Genomic DNA, 22,731 nt, shown 5'->3' on the forward strand with positions numbered 1-22,731 from the left:
GAATTTTGCAGTATTGTGCAAACATGGATTCTGGGTTAACTGAGAGGTTTGACATTTTGATCCTTTGCTACTGAAGTAATGATAAATTGTATCCTGGTGCAGATGCAGTTGTGGAGTCTTTCAGTTTTGCTGCTGGGTCAACTGTTAATGTAAAGTTCGTGCAGCGATGACCACAATAGAACATGCAAAAGAAATGTAGAAATTTTCCCAGCTCTTCCAGAAAGCACATTTCATCATTTTGTAAGGCATACGATATCAAATTGATATCGCCAAAATCTATATGTTTATCACTGTCTGGGGATAAACACATTTCACAATTTGTGCCCATCCGTCTTGAAATTTTGTGTTCAGTATTCCTGCTCTCAAGTGTTTCTCTCTTATTTTGGTTGCTGTGCACTAAGTTAAAACTCTGCATTGCTATTGCTGCTCTTGTTTGGGCAGCTGTTAGCACTTTTGGGAGCTGCCGTCAGTGTTCCTGGGAGCCTTTCAGAGTGTACGGAGCTCCACAGTGTTTGCTGAGGACACCAAGACAAAGCACAAAAAAAGTTTGCTTTTGTTGTCAACTCTCTGACTGCTCATGCAATTAACCCATGTAATAGCTAATGTTGGCAATGTTTTTTGTTGAAGTATTCTATCAGTCTGCATTGATATTAATAGAAGACTTACTGCAGATTTCACCTCGTGAAAATGTCTTTACTGATGAAAAAGGACCTATCTTGACGAAGGCCTTCATCTTGCACCTATCAGGACATTTCACAAGAACACAAATGAAAGAGTAAGACCAACATTTGTACATAGTTCACCAGGATGATCCCCAATATGGAGGGACTTTAGGCTGCTTTCTTTAAGGAGAAGGTTGAGAGGTGACTTAACTGAGACATATAAGATAATCAGAGGGTTAGATAGGGTGGACAGTGAGAGCCTTTTTCCTCAGATGGTGATGGCGAGCACGAGGGGACATAGCTTTAAATTGAGGGGTGATAGATATAGGACAGATGTCAGAGGTAGTTTCTTTACTCAGAGAGTTGTAGGGACGTGGAACACCCTGCCTCCAATAGTAGTAGATTCGCCAACATTAAGGGTATTTAAATGGTCATTTGATAAACATATGGATGATAATGGAATAGTGTAGGTTAGATAGGCTTCAGATTTGTTCCACAGATCAGCGCAACCTCGGGGCCGAAGGGCCTGTACTGCACTGGAATGTTCTATGTTCTATCCTATAAGGAAAGGTTAAACATCTTTGGAGTCTACTCACTGCAGGTTAGAAGAATGAGAGCTGACCTCATTGAAATATATGGAATTCTTAAGGGCTTTGATCGGGTAAATGCTGAGAGCATGTTTCCCCTCATGGCAGAGGCTAGGACCAGAGGGCACAGTCTCAGAATAAAGGGACACCAAGTTACCTCTGAGATGAGGAGGAATTCCTTCTCTTAGAGAGTTGTGACTCTTTAGAATGCCTTGCCACAGAGACCTTGTGGGGGCAGTGTCCCTGTGTATATTTAAGGCTGAGATAGATAGCTCAGTTGGGGAATCGAGGGTTATGTGGAAAGGGCAGGATAATGGATGTGAAGAATGTCAGATCAACCATGATCCTTAGAGACAAAAAAACTACAGATGCTGAAATCTAAGAGAGACAAGCAGGAGGCTGGAAGAACACAGCACGCCAGGCAGCTACAAGAGGTGGAGAAGTCAGTGTTTCAGATATAATGTTGACTTCACCACCACCTGATGTTGCCTGGTGTGCTGTGTTCTTCCAGCTTCCTGCTTGTCTACCTTCAATTCTTTTGAATGGCAGAGCGGGCTTGAGGGCTGAACTTCCTACTCCTGTTCCTGTTTCTCAAGGTTGTATTGATTTATTGTGTTTATTGATTGGTAAGTTGGACTCTGATTGGTAGAGGCATTACCTTGAAGAATGCACCCAATAATGCTGATTGACAGTTAACAGCCAAGCTTTGTTTATATTTTAAACCATGCAGGTTGACTGTGATTGGTCAAAGTATTGCCTTGAGAAATGAACCATTGCTCGCCTATTAGTTAATGTAGCATTGAAAGAAGCCACAGATATTTGTGCTGTAGTACTATATTATGGCAATCTCGACAGGCCACTGTAAATCAGTGGCAATAGTTGAGATCAGTTTGAATAAAGCCATTCATGACCATATAGATGGGATCCCACTAAGCCCAATGATCACAAAATGTCCGTATGTCTTTGTTGTAATGACAACCTACTCCTTGCAAATTTCTGATATATTGATGACCCCTTTGCTATTTTTCAGACTGAAGCTGCATTAAGAATGTGTTAATGGTCTTCATCCTGCTCTTAAATACATGTTTAGAACGAGGCAGACAACTGAACTCCCTTTCCTTGCTGTGTTAACTGAGAAATGAGCAGGGGCCATCTATTGCAAACCACCTTCACCTTCACGTTGGGATTCCTACAGTTGCTATAAGATTGACTTTATCATCAAACTTGTAAATATGGTCCAGGTAATTTGTTCACTGTATAAACCCGATGCTGGAAAAGGCCCATTGAAGCCACCCTGTGGAATAATGACAACCCTGATCAGATCATTTCTTGCTGAGTATTTGTACAAACTCGTGAATGGCCTTAAAACTGTCACTTTGGTCTTGTGATGTGCCCTGTGTATCTAAGCTTCACCTGGAAAGATGAGGTGTCTCAAAGGTGTGAGTAACAGATGTTTTACACAGCAACTCAGCATGCCATCAATAGGATGCTACTGTCAAGCCAAGAGAGATGATCTGACTGTCACCCAAATGAGTAATGTGGTAGATGAATTTTATTGCTGGTGTGATGCCAGTGTTGAGGGCCATACATCTAACAACTGGCAGATTGCATCAAAGCAGCATGTCCATTTGGCTGTTCGCATGAAGCAAGGTCCTGACTGTACCCAGTCAGCCTCTGCTTGCAACACTCACACCATTGTGTCCAAGATGAGATGTGGTTCTGCAATCGGCCAACATTTGCTAAATAATCCCGCATGTGCAAAGAATGACATGGACAAGCACTTTCAGATTGTCAGTTGGACTTGCAGTGTAGCACAATTACATCTGCTAGAAGCTACGTATAGTCATACACAGGGCCCTGTTCTTTGCCAACAAAATGAATATGCACACACTATGATTATTGAAATTCAATAAAGTAGGTGATTGCTATTCACTGGTTTATTTCTCAGGGCAATACCCTGATCTATCAGAGTCAATCTGCCTGTTTTGAAACTCAGGAAAAGCTTGGCTGTTAACTGTCAGTTATCATTAATGGGTGCATTCTTAATTCAAATGCCCCAATAAGTCAGAGTCCATCTGCCACCCAATCAGCACTCATGTCGTACAAACATTGGTTTTCCCTTCTAAGTTGTTATTCTCACAAAATGTCCTGATGAGTGAAAGAGAAAAACGAATTTTTCCCAGCAGTATTCAAAATCTGCATTGCCAAATCTGTATTTTCTTTTAGTTTTGAATTCAATTTTGGTTCATTTTTGCTGTTCTTTCTGCTACCAGAGGCATTGACTCTGCTGGGTTGCAGTTCCTTTGGTATTGATAGCTCCTCTGCTGTCTTGCTGAAGTGTTTAGTCTGACAGGTGATTTAACTTGGAACATCTGAACAAGAGCATCCCCACAAGGTCACTCCTAATGCTAGTCATGGTATACCAACAGCTGAGAAAACCACTGCTCTTTTCTGTGCTGTTCTGTTACCCTCCTCTAAGTTAGGGACATAGAGACTGGTGAATTTGCTCAGCCATTGGCAAGCTCTTTTATCCATTTATGAGATAATTGAGGGAACACAGCAAAATGTTGATATTCCCTCTTTCATCCTTTCCAAGTGCTGAGCAATTAGGGAATACAATAATGTTCCTTTTCCTTCCCCTGTTCTTTGTGATGCTCGGCCAGATTTCATGGGGTAAATACTGTGTGTTCCAATCCCCCTACATCGAGCTGTATAACATCGCAGGCCAAGCACAGATTCAAGCTTTTGTTCTCCGCATTATCTCTTGGTTGAACACTTCTGAAGTAAATTATTAAAAGAAGAGTAATTCCTTTCACAGTCTAAGTTAACAGTGCAATGTTAGGGCAGATGAACAAAACAACAGCATCCAAAATGGAGGTCAGAGGGCTCTTAGGGCAATACCCCAGTGACGTCAAAATGCACTGGAGTTTAGAAGAATGAGAGGTGACCTTATTAAAATGTACAGGACTCCTGGGGACTTAGCAGGATAGGTGCTGAGAGGTTGTTTCTCCCTATGGGAGAGTCCAGGTCCAGAGGGCAAAATCTCAGAGTAAACGGTCACCCAGTTAGGATAGAGATGAGGAGTGCTTTAGTTTCTCTCAGAGGAGAGTAAATCTGTGGAATTCTTGATCACAGAGGCTGGATCATTCAATAAATTCAAGGCTGAAATAGATGGAGTTTTAATCCATAAAGGATTCAAGGGTAATGGTGCAAAGGCAGGAAAGTGGAGTTAAGGATTATTAAATCAGCCCTGATCTCACTGAGTGATGGAGTAGAATTGATAGGCTGAATGGCCTACTTGTGCTCATAGCTTCAAAAAAGTTTGAAATTCATTGTCATTAAGATCCTTGTTGGTCATAACGTAACATTTAAAGAAAAACAGAACTGCAGATGCTGGATAAAAAAAACAGAAAGAACTGTGGATGCTATAAATCAGGAACCAAAACAGAAATTGAATTGAATGAATTGAATTGAATTTATTGTCACGTGTACTGAGGCACAGTGAAAGCTTTGACTTGCGAGCAATACAGGCAGATCACAGAGTTAAGTAGCGTAGATAAGTAAATAATAGGTAAACAGCAGCAAAAACAAAAACACAGGTACAGGTGAATGTTTAGAGTCTGTGAGTCCATTCAGTACTATAACAACAGTAGGGTAGAAACTGTTACAAAACCGGCTGGTGCGTGTGTTCAGGCTCCTGTACCTTCTCCCCGATGGTAGAAGTTGTAGAAAAACATTGCCAGGGTGGGATGGATCTTTGAGAATGCTGGCGGCCTTTCCTTGACAGCGGGCCTGGGAGATGGATTCTATAGATGGGAGGTTGGCCTTTGTGATTGCCCGGGCCGAGTTCACCACTCTCTGTAACCGTCTCCGATCTTGAATGGTATAGTTGCCATACCAGATAGTTGCTGGAAAAACTCAGTAGGTCTGGCAGCATCTGTGGAGAGAAATCAGAGTTGACGCTTCAGGAACAGACTTCTGAAGCAGGCTGTCTGGAGTGGAAACATGAGCTCTGCTTCTCTCTCCACAGGTGCTGTCAGACCTACTGAGCTTTTCCAGCAACCTCAGTGTTTGTTGCAGCTTTTTCCTCTCTATAGCTTTAATCCTGACTCTGTGTATTACAGTCTGCTCAGGAAGTCCAATTATTTTTCCTCTCCCTTTACGTTTTTGTTGGATTCTCTGACAACATTAATATTTGTTGCCCATCCCTAATTGCCCTGAAACTGAGCAGCTCACTGGGCCATTTCAGAGAGTAATTAAAAGTCAATGACATTGCATTGGGCCTGTACATTTATTAATGTAATCTAATTGAACCTAAAGTCCATGGTGGGATTTGAGCCTATGTACCTGCATTTTTGGAATACTAGGCTAGTAACATTGCCACTTCACCATCATCTTTCCATCAATTTGCTGTAGTGATATGCAGTTGTGGCATTGCAATCTAGACCAATGCATAATGGTGTCAGAGACTCCAGCCTATTTCTTGTTAAACTGTCAACCTTAATGAAAAATAAGATGATATTATTGAAATCATCATTCACGTCTAGAAATGTGTTTACTCCATGAAAGGGAGAATATCACAGGATTATTCTGGAAGCTCAGTGGAGATGTATAACATCCAATGTCTTGAGACGGCAGTGTAGAGATTTGTAAGTTTCCACAATCGATCCCTACTGTACTTTGCATTAACCAATCACAGCTCTAGATGCACCATAGAGTCATACAGCATAGAAACAGACCCTTCAGTCCAACTAGTTCATGCCATCTATGTTCCCGAATTAAAGTAATCCCACCTGCCTGTGTTTGGCCCATATTCAGCTAAACATTTCCTATTCGTCTATGTATTCAAATGCCTTTTAAACATTGTAACTCCACCCACATCCACCACTTCGTCTGAAATTTCATTCCATACACAAACCACTCTGCATAAAAATGTTGCCCTTCATGTCCTTTTTAAAAATTTCTCCTCTCACCTTAAAAATATGCCCCCTAGTTTTGAACGTCCCCCAGCCTAGAGAAAAGATCCTTGCTGTTCACTTTATGTATACCCCTTCATGATTTTATAAACCTCTATAAGGTCACCCCTCCATCTTCTACACTCCAGTGAAAAGGTCCCAGCCTATTTTCATAACTCAAATCCTCCATTCCTGTCAACATCTTTTCTGAATGCTCTCCAATGTAATAATATCCCTCCTACAGCAGGATGACCAGAAGTGCACACAATATTCCAGAAGAGGCCTCACCAATGTCCTTTACAACCGCAACGTGACGTATCAACTCCTATACTCAAAGGTCTGAGCAATGAAGGCAAGTGTACTAAATGCCTTCTTAATCACCCTGTCCAACTGTGATGCAAATTTCAAAGAATTATGTACCTGAATCCCTAAAGTCTCTCTGTTGTACAATGCTACTCAGGGCCTTACTATTAATTGTACTTTGACAGTTTGTAAAATATTTAATGTCTGTTGTAAGATGAATCCTCACCACAAGGTAAAAACAATGACTGCAGATGCTGGAAACCAGATTCTGGATCAGTGGTGCTGGAAGACAACAGCAGTTCAGGCAGCATCCAAGGAGCAGCGAAATTCATCAGGAAGGGCTTTTGCCCAAAATGTCGATTTCGTTGCTCCTTGGATGCTGCCTGAACTGCTGTGCTCTTCCAGCACCACTAATCCAGAATCCTCACCACAGACAATCATGGTGTTAGAACTATCAGGTAGATTTGCTGCCCCCATCACTTTTCCAAAAAGGGATCTATAAAATCTTGATCGAGCGAGGTATTGATAACTAGCCCTGGCATTGTGCAACATGATAGAGTTAATTAATGGCCTCCCACATCCCAGAAAAGATTTACAAGGATTGGAGAATTTGAGCTATAGGGAGAGGCTGAACAGGCTGGGGCTGTTTTCCCTGGAGTGTCGGAGGCTGAGGGGTGACCTTATCGAGGTTTACAAAATTATGAGGGGCATGGATAGGATAAATAGGCAAAGTCTTTTCCCTCAGGTCGGGGAATCCAGAACATGAGGGCATAGGTTTAGGGTGAAAGGGGAAAGATATAAAAGAGACCTAAGGGGCAACTTTTTCACGCAGAGAGTGGTACATGTATGGAATGAGCTGCCAGAGGAAGTGGTGGAGGCTGGTACAATTGCAACATTTAAGAAGCATTTGGTTGGGTATATGAATAGGAAGGGTTTGGAGGGATATGGGCTGGGTGCTGGCAAGTGGGACTAGACTGGGTTGGGATATCTGGTCGGCATGGACAAGTTGGACCGAAGGGTCTGTTTCCATGCTGTACATCTCTATGACTCTATTGAAGGCAATGATCTTTGCAGTTACCATTATAGAACTAGTTTTACATTTGGTTTGAGGGAGAGAGGAGGAGTCTGAGACATTAAAGTAAGGGCAATTATGAGGATGTGAAAGTAGACCTGTCTAAAGTAAATTAGCAGATTCGGTTCAAGGATAATGGTCAGTGAGATAACTTTGAGTCAGGGATGGTCGCAATAAATTGGGAGGAAGATGGTATGTAAGGAATTACAAGCTTGTTAGCTTACTGTCAGTTGAAGGGAAGAACATAGCAACTATTCTTTAAGACGTTATGGGAAGGTAGTTAAAAAATTCAAGGCAGAGTCAACATGATTTTATGAAAGGGACATCATAGCGTCTGAGAATCATACAGGATGGAAGCAGACCCTTCAGTCTAACTCATCCATGATGATTAGGCAAACTAAACTGGACACATTTGCCTGCCTTTGATCTATATCCCTCTAAACCTTTCCTATCCATGCACCTGTCCAGATATCTTTAAACTATTGTTTTTGTGTTCGTCTCCACCACTTCCTCTGGCAGCTCATTCCATAAATGCGCCAGCCTTTGCATAAAAAGTTGCCCCTCCAATCCTTTTCAATCTTTCTCCTCTTACTTTAAACCTATGCCCTCTAGATTAGATTCCCTACGGTATGGAAACAGGTCCATTGGCCCAACAAGTCCACACCAACCCTCCAAAGAGTCACCCACCCAGACCCTATATTTACCCCTGACTAATGCCCCTAACACTATGGGCAATTTAGCATGGCCAATTCACTTGACCTCTCATCTTTGGACTGTGGGAGGAAACCGGAACACCTGGAGGAAACCCACACAGACATGGGTAGAATGTGCAAACTCCACATAGATAGTCATCGAAGGCTGGGCTTGAACCCAGGTTCCTGGTGCTGTGAGGCAGCAGTGCTAACCACTGAACCACCTTGCTGCCTCTAGTGTTGGACTGCCCTACCCTTGGAAAAAGACGTTTGCTATCCATCTTATCTATGCCCGTCATTAATTTGCAAATCTGTTTAAGGTCACCCCCTCAGCCTCCGACACACAAAGGTAAAAGTCCCAGTATATCTAGCCTCTCCTTTATAAGTTAAACCCTCCAATCCCGGAAACAGCCTTGTAATTTTTTTCTGCACCCTTTCTAGTTTAACAACAACCTTCTTACAGAATGGCAACCAGGTTTGTATGCAGGATTCCAAAAGTGACCTCACCAATATCCTGTACAACCGTAACACCACACCCAACTCAGTGCCCTGACCGATGAAGGCAAACGTGCCAAACAACTTCTTCACCACCTTGCCTACCATCGACGCCTCTTTCAAGGAACTATGAACTTGCACATCTCTGTTCGACAGCACTACCCATTAACTGTGTAAGTCCTGCCTGGTTTGCCTTGCAACACTTTGCATTTATCAAAATTAAACTCGGCCCATTGGCCCACCTGATGGTACTCTCAGATATGGTTGAAACTTTATTGCTGGAACAGCACAGCAGGTCAGGCAGCATCCAGGGAACAGGAGATTCGACGTTTCGGGCACAGGCCCTTCTTCAGGAATTCTCAGATAACCTTCTTCACTGTCCACTACATCACCAATTTTTGGAGTGATCCGCAAACTTACTAACCATTCCTCCCATCTAATTGGTTGTTTGACGACATAACATACACTGTTGAGAAAGAGAAAACCAGTGGATGTACTAGACTTAGATTTATGTCAAAGGGTTATTGTGAAAAATAAAAGCTTATGTTTGGTCTAAATTAGAGGAAGGCTAATTTTGACGGTCTTAGGCAAGACCTTTTACAAGTTGATTGAGGGCAGATGTTCACAGGTAAAGGGATGGCTGGAAAATGGGAAGAATAGGAGTCTACTTAAGAGGAAAATCAGGAGGGCAAAAAGGGGACATGAGATAGCTTTGACAAATAGAAATAAGGAGAATCCAAAGGGTTTTTACAAATACATTAAGGATAAAAGGGCAACTAGGGAGAGAATAGGGCCCGTCAAAGATCAGCAAGGCAGCATTTGTGTGGAACTGCAGGAGATGGGGGAGATACAAAACGAATATTTTGCATCAATGTTTACTGTAGAAAAGGATATGGAAGGTATGGACTGTAGGGAAATAGAAGGTGACATCTTGCAAAGTGTCCATATTGCAGAGGAGCAAGTGCTGGATGTCTTGAAATGCATAAAGGTGGATAAATCTGCAGGACCTGATCAGGTGTACCCTAGAACTCTGTGGGAAGCTAGAGAAGTGATTGCTGGGCCTCTTGCTGAGATATATGTATCATCGATAGTCACAGGTGAGGTGCCAGAAAATGGGAAGTTGGCCTTACCCCTTTCTTAAACTGTTTAAGAAAGGGGTAAGGACAAGCCAGGGAACTATAGATCACTGAGCCTGGTGAGCAAGTTGCGGGACAGGATGTACATGTATTTGGAAAGGCAAGGACTGTTTGGGGATAGTCAACATGGCTTTGTGCGTGGGAAATCATGTCTCACAAACTTGATTGTGTTTTTTGAGGAAGTAACAAAGAGGATTGATGAGGGAAGCCTGGTGGATATGATCTATATGGACTTCAGTAAGGTGTTCGACAAGGTTCCCCATGGGAGACTGGTTGGCAAGGTTAGATCTCATGGAATACAGGGAGAACTGGCTCAAAGGTAGAAGACAGAGGTTGGTGGTGGAGGATTGTTTTTCAGACTGTGACCAGTGATTAGATTAGATTAGATTATTTACAGTGTGGAAACAGGCCCTTCGGCCCAACAAGTCCACACCGCCCCGCCGAAGCGCAACCCACCCAGAGCCCTACATTTACCCCTTACCTAACACTAGGGGCAATTTAGCATGGTCAATTCACCTAACCTGCACATCTTTGGACTGTGGGAGGAAACCGGAGCACCCGGAGGAAACCCACGCAGACACGGGGAGAACGTGCAAACTCCACACAGTCAGTCGCCTGAGGCGGGAATTGAACCCAGGTCTCTGGCGCTGTGAGGCAGCAGTGCTAATCACTGTGCTACCGTGCCGCCCTGGATTGCTGCTGGGTCCACTACTGTTCGTCATTTATATAAATGATTTCGATGCATTTTGGGAAAGCAAATCTTAACTGGACTTATACACTTAATGGTAAGGTCCTGGGGAGTGTTGCTGAACAAAGATACCTTGGAGTGTAGGTTCATAGCTCCTTGAAAGTGGAGTCGCAGGTAGATAGGATAGTGAAGAAGGCATTTGGTATGCTTTCCTTTATTGGTCAGAGTATTGAGAACAGGAGTTGGGAGGTCATGTTGCGGCTGTACAGGACATTGGTCAGGCCACTTTTGGAATATTGCGTGCAATTCCGGTCTCCTTCCTATCGGAAAGATGTTGTGAAACTTGAAAGAGTTCAGAAAAGATTTACAAGGACGTTGCCAGGGTTGGAGGATTTGAGCTATAGGGAGAGGTTTAATAGACTCTATCAACAACTACATCGAGTTAGACCCCATCTACCACTCCCTGAGAAAAAGAACAGAAAATGACATCACCAACCCAAAGAAACCCAAACATATAAACAGAAAGCAGGAATTATCAGCAGAGCTTCGCCCGGAGACCACTGAAGATGTTACCTAGTAGGGTGACAAAACGTCTGAAACGGACCTTCCAGTTCAGCGAGCAAACCTACAGCCAGATTGACTATCTAACAGGAAACAGAGGAGGTATAAGTGGGTCTGTTTCAGGTTGGCACAATGTTATGAGTGGTGAGCCTCAAGGACCAATGCTGGGACCTCAACTGTTCACACTCTATATCAGCTCTAAAATTTATAGAAAGATGGAAGAAATGGTTGCCAAATTTGCTGATGATAGGTGGGAAATAAATTATAAAGCGGATTTAAGGATGTTACAGAGTGATATCGAGAGGTGAAGTGAGTGGGCATGCACCTGACAAATGAAGTGCAATGTGAATGTTCCATTTTGGAATATTTGATGTTGTCCATTTTGGCAGCAGAATAAAAGAAAATCTTATCTCAATGCTGCAGAGCTTAAATATGGAATGATCTGGGGGTCCTCATGTTTGAATCACAAAATTTTAGTAAGTAGGCACAATAAGGAATTTGGAAAGCTAACAGAACATGATCATTATTGGGAGGGTAATTGAATACTATAGTAAGGAGGTTGTGCTTCACTTGTACAGGGCACTTGTGAGACCTCATCTAGAATTCGCTGCACAGTATTGGTCACTTACTTTAAGGAAGAATATAACTGCTTTGGAGCAGTTGAGTGTTGTCTTTATCAACATAAGTCAAAAAGGCTAGTTTTGTAACTGCTGGGGGTGACTTGATTGAAACGTTTAAGGTCCTGAGGATTCTTGACAGGATCAATGTAAGACCTCCAGACCATAACAAATAGGTCCAGGAGTCTGCAGCTCATTCCATACACGCGCCACCTCCGCATGAAAAAGTTTCCCCTTAGGTTCCTTTTAAATCTTTCCCCTCGCACCATAAACCTGTGTCATCTAGTTTTGGACTCCGCTCCCCCCAAGGAAAAGACTTTGTCTATTTACCCTATCCACGCCCCTCATGATTTTACAAACCTCTATAAGGTCACCCCACAGCCTCCAACCTCTAAGTATTTTTAACATAGGTCAATTCTTATTAAGCATGGTGGGGTGAAAGGTTATTGGGGGGTAAATTTGAGGTTACATGAACCATGATCTTATGATAGGTCAGTCTCGAGTGGCTGAATGGCCTATTTATGTTCCTGTTCAATTAAAAAGCATGATGTATTTGAAAGAGACGAAGCTCATGTTTTAAACAAGGTATAGTTTATTGCAAGCTGGCAACTGTGTGCAACTTGCACTGGTATATTTAATAAATCATATCATTTTGTTTTCTGTATTTTTAACCAGGAGAGCCATATGTTGATAGTTCATGGCTGTTTACTTGCGATTAAAACTTACTTCTTATTAATAAGAAGTAGCCGTTCTGATTAAGTCCAGGAACCCGGTCAATATTTTCTGTTCACTTTTGTCACAGATGGCTAGTGGAAGCAATGTTCTTCAATATTTTTAAGGCAGATGTAGATAGATTCTTGATAAGTAAGGGCTGAAGGCCCACTGGAGGATAGGCATAAATGTGAAATAATCAGAATGGTGGAGGAGACTGGAAAGGCTGAGGGTCTACTCTTGCTCATCATTTGTATATTCCTCTGTTCCTATTTTGATATGTTCATATCACAATGAAGATTGGAATAGAGCAAGATGTCAGGGGGAGCTGGTCAATTGGATACAAAGTTGGCAAGAAGTTAGGAGACAGAGGGTGGTAGTAGAGGGTTGCTTTTCGTACTGGAGGCCTGTGACCAGCGGTGTGCCACAAGGATCGGTGTTGGTCCACTGCTTTTCATCATTTATATAAATGATTTGGATATGAGCATAGGAGGTATGGTTAGTAAGTTTGCAGGTGACACCAAAATTGATGTTATAGTGGAGAGTGAAGAAGATTATCTCAGAGTATAATGGGAAGTTGATCAGATGGGCCAATGGGCTAAGGAGTGGCAGATGGAGTTTAATTTAGATGATTATGAGGTATGTATTTTGGTAAAACAAACCAGGGCACTACTCAAACTGTTATTAGTAGGGCCATGGGGAGTGCTGCCAAACAAAGACAGAGGGATACACGTTTTTAGTTCCTTGAAAGTGGAGTCGCAGGTAGACAGGATGGTGAAGGAGGTGTTTGCTACGCTTGCTTTCATTGATCAGAGCATTGAGACTAGGAGTTGGAATGTGATGTTGTGGCTATACAGGACATTGGTGAGGCCAATTTTGGAATACTGATACAATTGCCCTTCTCTAGGAACGGTGTTGTTAAACTTGAGCGGGTGCAGAAAAGATTTACAAAGATGTTGCCATGATTAAAGGGTTTGAGTAATAGGAGGAGATTGAATAGGGTGGGACTTTATAATGGAATGTCAGAGGCTGAGAGGTGATCTTATAGAGGTTTATAAAATCAAGACAGGCATGGTGAATAGCCTTTGTCTTTCTCCTGGAGTGAGGGAGTCCCAAACTAGAGGGCATAGATTTAATGTGAGAGGGGAAAGCTTCAAAAAGGACCTGAGGGGTAACTTTTTCATGCATAAGGTGGTGCGTGTATTGAATGAGCTGCCAGAAGAAGTGGTGGAGGCTGGTACAATTACAACATTTAAAAGGTATCTGGATGGGTGTATGAATAGGAAGGGTTTGGAGGAATATGGGCCAAATGCTGGCATATGCGAAAAGGTCAGATTGGGCTGTCTGGTCTGCGTGAAAGGGCTGCACCCAAGGGTCTGTTTCCATGCTGTATAACTCTATGACTACATCTGAGGGTATGTGTCACAAGCTGAGTGGTGAAACGTACTCTCATTGCTCACAGAATAAAACCAGAACATCTGATATGGACCAAATGGTCTCCTTCAGTGCACTAACTATCCATGATTTCATCATTCACTGTTGATGATGTTTTTTTGCTTAAACACATCATGTCACTGTTACACTGAATTTTAACAAAAAGAAACTCTGAAAGATAATTTCTAGAATTTTAGAATGATATAGCCTGGGAGGAGATCTTCAAGCTAACGTGCCATAGCAGTGGCTCTTTACTGAAGGCAACAACTGCTGGAGATCACAGCAGGTAAGACAGTATCCATGGAGAGAGAGCAAGCTAATGTTTCGAGTTAAGAGCTGAAGTGTGGAGAGGGGCAGCATTCATGCTATGGGGGGGGGGGGGGGGGGCGCTGCTTGTGTGGGTGAGGAGGCATAGAGTGCTGCTGGAGAAAAGATGTTGATGGTGCAGATTAGGTGATCGGAATATGAGAATGGCAGAACAATGGTATGTCTAACGTCCAGACAGGGAGGGACAGACAGTCTCACAAGGGAGGGGTGCGTTGGTGGAGGTGGGAGAGAGAGAGATAGGACATGGTGACAGGGAATGTAACAAGTAAAACTAAAAGAAAGCGAAGAAATGGGAGTTGGTTCACAATCTGAAGGTGTTGAACTCAATATTAGTCTAGAAGGCTGTAAAGAGCCTAGTCTGAAGATGCGATGTTGTTCCTCCAGTTTGTGCTAGGATTCTCTGGAACACTGCAGCCTGCCGAGGACAGACAAGTGGGCTCTTTGTCGGCCAATTCAGTACTTGCTACATTCCTGCTTTCTCCTCAAGGCCATGGAACATTCTCCTGTTCAGCTATTTATGGAATTCCCTTTTGAAAAGTTATTATTGAATCTGTTTCTACCTTTTGTACAGTGCATTCGAGTCCAGGGCTATTCAGTACACAAAACAAAACCCTGCAAGGGGCTCAGTCCTGTGTCAGGAATTGAGGACTCGCAATGTGCAGTTGACGAGGAGCTTGATTGTTGAGTTGGGTTTTGTTTTCTGCTGGTTCCTTTGTTCGTTCTGTTTCAATGGGAAACTGTCCCCGTCCTCAGTTTGGCTCCTGCATCAATTGAATGCCATCACGTTTTGAATCACGGTCAGGAAGGGGTTTCAATACGCACTAGTGTTTTACAGCAGCAAGTCTCTCAATTAAAGTGTAGTCTAAAGCTTCCTGTGTGTAAACCCTTCTTCCCCCATCTATCAACAACTCTTAACATTTATGGCTCAAATCAAAGCTGAAACCATCTTGAGTAACTGATGTTTTTGTTGAAACACATCATGTCACTGTTACACTGGATTTTAACAGAGAGAACCTTTAACAGGTCAAGTGACAAACTAAACTATTGAGGCTGTTCCCATTAGCTCGCCTCCCAATTCCTACACCTCATTACTTCTTTACAACAGTGTGCCTGAACAGAGGGGTTACAACGTCACAGATATCTACTGCATCTTGAACATATTTTGGCCAACTTCAATGTTATTTTCCCAAAACAAAATCGAGAAGCAACTGTTAAAAGGTGTTTTCATAAAAATAGCTCCTGCCAAGCAGGGTTTGCAATCAGCAAAATGTTGAATTTTTTTATTGGAAATATTTTGTTGGTTATAATTTCAATCCCGACATCGCTGAATCAGCTCTATTTAAATAATGTCAAATTGAAATTCTCCTATATTACCTATAGCAACACTGGGGACACTCCAAAGTGAAGTGATTCATGTCATAAATTTACATTTCCAATACTTGACCATCATACAGTTTGTTAAAAAAGAAACCTCTAGGACCTAGTTGACAATTCTTTCAAAGAAACCTGTCCCTGATACCAAAACCTTATAAATTCTCAGACTCAGTTTGATTGAAAATGGTGAGAAAACATAAATTAACCTCCAATTTTTCTTCTGAAGATTAGAATGCATTCTCTTTTTTTTTGCAAGTGGGGAGGAACTGAGAGAAAAAAGAACTGTGGCAATAGATTCTTCAATGGAGCAGGATTCAGTGCATTAAAGGTACTGAATGGGTGTTTTGTAGTCTGAGGTTTGGCCAGATCTTATTGTGCCTTTCTAGCTGTTTGTGCCCTGGCAGACTTTAAAGAAAGACAAATAAAAGTATGAAAAAGAGAAACACCAGATGAATATTAAACGGTGTGAGGATTCAAAGCTGGCCTCTATAATGACCAAAGTTTTGTCAATAAGTTGTTCTGTTGTGTTCCTGATCCAAGCACACAACAGGCATCTTTTTACCATCAGTCATTTTAAACACCAGCTGAAGAAGCCTGGAGAAAGGCAAACCGATCTCTTCGAAGCAAGGTCTGTAAACCCAGCTGAGAAGTCGCTGTTCTCCAAAGTTTGAATGTGGGGCTGAGCAGCGAAGTTACATTCCCACAATTTGGAACCTGAATTGCATTTCTTATCGTGAGTTAGGTATCTGCTGAGAGCATTCACGAACCCGATGTGAATTTCTTTGGCGTTTTAACAGGATTAAAAACATTTCCCTCGAGCTGCAATAAGCCAAACTGCAACCAGGACAAGTGATTAAAAAGGTGCATATACTGTACTTCCAAGGATGCATCAACCAAATGAGAGAAGTCGCTTTTATACACCTGAAACAACCGGGTATTATGAAACAAAACCAAGAAGTGCACTTGGCAGCTCTCTGTTGTCTTGGGGCTACACCCGTGCCGTGAGAGAATCAAAACTATTTTACAAACCAAAAGGACGAGATGATGTGAAGTTGCTGGCCGCTGCTGGAGAGCTCAGTTCTTCCGGGATTCTGAGGAAGGCTCTTGGGTCAGGAAATGGATATTTAGAACAAGCCAAACCTGGATCCCCAGTGAGCAAGATCCCACAGTTATGTGGATTGAGAAGCAGAAGGCAGGAGCAATGGGCTAAACCAGGATTAAGTCAAAGTGCTGGAGGCAGGAGCTTGTCTATCAGTAGCAGCAGCAAGTTGTGTCAAGTGCACGTTCAGCATACATGTGTATGGGAAGGCATTGCTCATGTTAATGAGCAGAGTTTGCTGACAATGCTTGACGTTTATCAGAATCTCAACAGTAAGTATAATAATGATTGGAATTAAAGACGAATGTATGCTATTTCAAGAAATTGTTCCAAATTCAAATAAAACAAAGAAGTGCGGATACCAAAGATCCGAAGCAAGAACAGAAATTACTGTGGAAACTCAGCAGGTCTGGCAGCATCAGTGGGGAGAAAGCAGAGTTAATGATTTCAGTCCAGTCCGACTCTTCTTCAGACCTTCTTGAAATGTTAACTCTGCTTTCTCCCAACAGATGCTGACAGACCTGCTGAGTTTCTCCAGGAATTTCTGTTTTTGTTTGAAATTCAAAACCATATAACATTTATAGTTGTTTTTAAATGTCTCTGACCTGGGCCTGCAGTCTAGTTGTGATCTTAATTTGAGAGACTCACAGCTGAAAAGACAGGAAAATGGCGATGAATTTGGAAGACAGCTTTCAAAGCTTGAGCACTTTGAATGGAAAACAGAGTAGAGGTAAACATTTGTGAGGTGTTGAGGGGTGTGGATCAAAGGTACTTTTATTTAACCATAGGGAGTGGAAAAGGTGATTTTCAGGAGGAGGATGCTAGGATCAGTAAGGAGTGAATTGTAATTGATTAGCCTCCGAACACCCATTTCTCACTCTCAAACTGAATGCTAAATTCTACCACGTAATGTGGTCCCTCATTAACTGAGTATTCCTTTGGTTAAGGGTTTAAAACTGCTCTCTCCCCTTTGCAGCCCCTCTTCCTGCTTATGCAGTTCCTCACTCTACATTCTGTAGCATCACTTCCTTCTCCCGGGACCCCAGCTTGGTAACATCATTCTGTATGCTCTCTAGCCTTGCTACATCTGGCTTGGCTTCCTTGCTATCTGGGCTGGACCAGCTTTGATTCCTGTTCTCCTGGTATGTTCAGCTCACTCTGAATCTTGATAATCATTGATGACCCACCACCTTCAGACTTGCTGACTGCTGCAACTCTAATAACAGGCTGGTTTTTTCCCTGCATTTGATGCTGATAGGCTCAGTCATCAAGAGAATCATCCTGTAATTGCATATCCAGCTGCTCAGCAATTCTGACATTTCTGCTGATAGTGGGTGCTTTTCATAAGATTGATTAACCCTGTGTTTGGATTTTCTAGGTCTTTTAGGTGGGTTTTGGTAATGACTTCACCTCCTGCTCTGTTGGTTGCTAACCCATTTGTTGAAGAAGAAAAGCCTTTAGGACATTGTCTCAGCCAAAGTACAAGTAATTGAGGATCTCTGAACAAAGAGACAATTTATTGAAGCTTTCTGTCTTTCACACATCAGGACCTTTAGCAAGAATATGAATTTAAGAGGGAGAACCAACATGAATACTATATGAGTAGAGACTGCTGATTCATTAACAAGTTGCATTTGATGGGTAGAACTGTATCCATGGTGAATGCACTTGTTAATGATGATCGACAATTAACTGCCAGGCTTATTTCAGTTTTTTAGTCAGTCAGATTCTGATACATTATCCATGTCAATATCTCCACCAATGAGAGTCCATTTGACAACCAGCCAATACTGTCCTCTTATACTGTATAAATGTTGCTTTCCATTTACTTTGGTATTCTTGCAAATTGTCCTGATTTGTGCAAGATGGAAAGTTTCAATAACATGTAATTTTTCAGCAGTAAGCAATACCTGCACCACCCAGTGATTATTTGGATAACAGAATAAATATTTAAATGCGTATGCATTTTGACAATATGATCCCATGCAAATTGGTGTTTCAAATTATTAATTAATCAGTAATCTAGCTCAGTCTTATAAGGGACCGAAGTTTGGATCTCATCCTATATGGTGTTCACTGATCGTGGATGATGTTCTTGTAAAGCCACTCAATTTGGTCTCCACTTGTAAGGACTGAAGAGAATATTTTATCTGCGATTACTGACTTTTATTGTGGTACAGTGATCCCTCCTCAGAAATCTGTGTGGGTGAAGTTAGTGTCAAGCTTTGTATTAGTTCAGTTCATGGATAAGTTAAAAAGATGCAAGTGTTTAATTGACTGAAATATAACAGTTTCTGCATTTGTCCTGGTGAGTTCAAATGGAAAGCTTTGGTATGTCATGGACCAGACCAAATCCCCTCAAAATATATTCAGAAGATAGTCAACACTCTTAACTTTGACTTAATTTAAAGGTGAGTATAAGGTGTTGCGCTCCAACCGCAATTTAGTTGGTCAAACTACTTAACTTCAAGCAAAACATGCTTAATTTTTTCACTACAGTTAAAACATGGACAGAATAAATATAAAAGAAAATAATTTCCTTAACTATAATTCTATTGAAATGCTTAACAAATAATATATATGTATTAACTACTACTAATTAGCTGTTCCAATACAGTAACATCCCATTAATACACACTTGACAAAGGCAAATTCAGTCAAATAGATTGTCTCACATGCAATTCTAGCAGCCGGAAGAGAACCCCAGCTTTTAGCTTAACAAAGAGAGGAATAAGAGCTTCCAAATTCAGCTTTGAGACTCCAGCAAATGCAAATGAGAAACTAAAACTAAAAATCCTGGTTCTGTGAGAGCTTGACCCCATCCATTCAGGCAGTTTCTATTGATCCAATTTTTTTAAAAACCCAAGGCCTCACAAGCTGTTTACTTTGTTGCCTTTGGAACAGATTGCTGGATCCCCCTGTCTCAACCTTCTTCGCAAAAAGAAACAGACCTAAGTACACCTCGAAATTCCATAGTATTGTCACAGGCAACACTCCTCTGTTTGTCAGCTATATTCAACAGCATTTTCAACATAAATGTCCATTTTAGAAGGCAGGTGAACACTGTGCTGTCAATCATAGAACACCATTGCTTGGAATACCATCAAACTGAATGTCCTTTTAAAATAAATGTTTAAAAAAGTAACAATTGGAGTTGCTGCAGAAATGCTCAAAGAGATTTCCCTTTTGCTGTGGTTGGAAGATGTAGAATGGGAGTTTGAAGCAATGAAAACCAACTGGACTGGGCCTGAGTGATTTGGTCATTGATAATTGCCCCGTTCTCCCTTTCTTGGAAGGACAAAAGCTTTGAGTCAGTGGCCTGATAGTGCAGTCAGAGTAAAGTAACTATAATGTTGCAGCTCAGGGACATCAGCCTATGACTAAAAATTGCTGTCTCTCCATTGAAGCTTCTGAACGATGAGTGCAAGGTATAACAGGCCTGGGTTCAAGTCTCATCCGCTCCAGAGTGCATCTGAACAATTTGATAAGAGACTATTAAAATATCAGTTGACTTGCATAGCAACAAAAAAGGACAGCATTTGAGGGTTATTCCAAATACCATTTATGTAGTCTGTTCTAATATAATGCGATAGGTCCATTCCCATGCGATCTCGCGTTATAAGAAAATCGCGCAATAGATGCCCATTTAAACTTATGGGGCCAGAATCATGTTATAGCCAATACAGGTGAGGAAAATTTGTGTTCTACAAATAATGGTCAGAATTCTTCAATTGCATTGCAGCCAATTGGTGTTGAAGAAACGTTTGTTAAGCAGAACCAACTGTATTTACATTAAAACGTCAGAAAAAAATGTAAGGTTCTGAATGAAGTTCTGTTGAAAAATATTCTAGTCTTAATTATTTGTAGCTGAATTGTTTTTATTTATGATTTGACTTATCAGTGAATAACAGTTTGTGGCACATGCATTTCCAGCATGAAAATGGAATCATAGAATCTCTGCCATGCAGAAAGAGGCCATTTGGCCCATCAAGTCTGCATTGCCTCTCTGAAGAGTAGCCCACCCAGGCCAACTCTCTCCCTGTAATCCCACATTTCCCAGGCTAACCCACCTAGCCTGCATCTCCCTGGACCTCTGGGACAATTTAGCTTGGCCATTCCACCTCATCTGCACAAAGTTCGACTGTGTTGGAAACTCACGCAGACAAGAGGAGAACATGCAAACTCCACACAGACCGTCCCCCAAGGCTGGAGTTGAGCCTGGGTCCCTGACACTGTGAAGTAGCAGTGCGAACCACTGAGCCACCAGGTTACTTAATGTAAAGGAATCTAGAATAAATTTCACTCAGACAGGCAAGAGTCATAGCACAGAAGCAGACTTTCGGCCCAACTCATCCATGCCAACCAGGTTTTCTGCATTTGACCCATGTCCCTCTAAACCTTTCCTATCCATGTACCTGTCCAAATGTCTTTTTAAATGTTTTAATTGTATCTAATAACAGAGGAATCTCACATACTCGCCACCCTCAGCGCAAAACGATTGCCCCTCAGGTCTCTTTTAAATCTTTCCTCTCTCACCTGAAACCTATGCCTTCTAGTTTTAGACATCCCTACCCTGGGGAAAAGACCTTGGATAGTCACCTTATTTATACCCCTCATGAACTTATAAACCTCTATAAACATTTATAAACTTCCTACACCCCAGCCTATCCAACCTCTCCTTATAACTCAAACTTCCCAGTTTCAGTAATATCCTTGTAAATATATTTTGCACCCATTCCATTTTAAAACATCCTTCCCATAGTAGGGTGGCCAGAATTGTACTCAGTGACTGTGACTGCCCTGAAGCACTAACTTTCATAGACATTTCTGTGGCTGTAGGGGAGGACCCGGAGACTCGAAGGCTACGCACTGTGAAGAACATTGCTGACCTCCGACAGAACCTGGAGGAGACTATGTCGAGTTTACGGGGGACTCAGATCACACACAGGTACGAATCATCTCATCTCACTGCAGAGTTTTCTTGTTTCCTTTCTTGGCTTCCGATGATGCTGAAGTAGAGAAAGTTGGCAGGGCATTGAGTGCTCCAGCTGTGAACTTCAATACAACAGCAGTACATTGTTGGAGTGTTATACAGCACTGATCAAAAGCACTGTTCAGTCAGGAACATAACTGAAAGGTTACACTTACTGAGAACGCTTCATGAGGTTAAAAGCACAGCAAGGCTAAATTGTTAATGCAGGTTTCAAATAAAATATAAGCAGCTGATGTAAATCATTTTAGCATTTGCAATTTAACAAAGAAGCATTCCTTATTTTTGTAAAAGGTGCAGCAATTTGAAAGGTTTCACTAGTACTAGAGACAGTTAAATCAAAGTGGATTAGGAAAAAGGAACTAGCACATACATATCACCTTTTGAACCCCCAGAATGTCCCACATCCCCTGACAGCAATGATTGATTTTAAAATGTAGTCTCCACTACGATAGAAACACAATCACTTTGTGATAGGCAAGGTCCTAGGGACTGGGGAGAGGAATGGTCATTCCATCTGTTTTGAGGGTGTTGATTGAAGGATCCTTGAGTTCATTTCTGATTCAAAAGCCTGACTTTAACCCACAACCTGTCACATCCAAGGCAAGTGCACCACCACTGATTAAGCTGGGAATTGTCTCATGTCCTGACTACACAGATACTATCACTAATTCTTCCAGTGTAGAATCTCAAATGTGATTGAGTTATAATCGAAGCCATGACTTGAGTTTGAATATTTGTCCTATCAGAGCTGAAAATGTGTTGCTGGAAAAGTGCAGCAGGTCAGGCAGCATCCAAGGAACAGGAGGATCGACGTTTCGGGCATAAGCCCTTCTTCAGGAATGAGGAAAGTGTGCCCAGCAGGCTAAGATAAAAGATAGGGAGGAGGGACTTGGGGGAGTGACGTTGGAAATGCGATAGGTGGAAGGAGGTCAAGGTGATAGGCCGGAGTGGGGTGGGGGCAGAGAGGTCAAGAAGAAGATTGCAGGTTAGGAAGGTGGTGCTGAGTTCGAGAGATTTGACTGAGA

General features: G+C 42.0%; 1 protein-coding gene across 12 annotated transcripts in view; it reads left to right on the forward strand.

Annotated features, from left to right (window-relative positions):
* Positions 1-22,731, forward strand: part of nav2a (neuron navigator 2a) — a 1,099,168-nt gene that overhangs the window by 801,918 nt on the left and 274,519 nt on the right. For all 12 annotated transcript variants that reach the window (XM_043705381.1, XM_043705372.1, XM_043705374.1 and 9 more), the window contains one exon: positions 21,553-21,661. In XM_043705381.1, coding sequence (XP_043561316.1) covers positions 21,553-21,661 — 109 coding nt within the window. The remainder of the gene's footprint in view (positions 1-21,552; positions 21,662-22,731) is intronic.

Source organism: Chiloscyllium plagiosum, chromosome 16 (genome assembly GCF_004010195.1).
Source record: "Chiloscyllium plagiosum isolate BGI_BamShark_2017 chromosome 16, ASM401019v2, whole genome shotgun sequence".
NCBI classification, from domain to species: Eukaryota; Metazoa; Chordata; class Chondrichthyes; order Orectolobiformes; family Hemiscylliidae; genus Chiloscyllium; species Chiloscyllium plagiosum.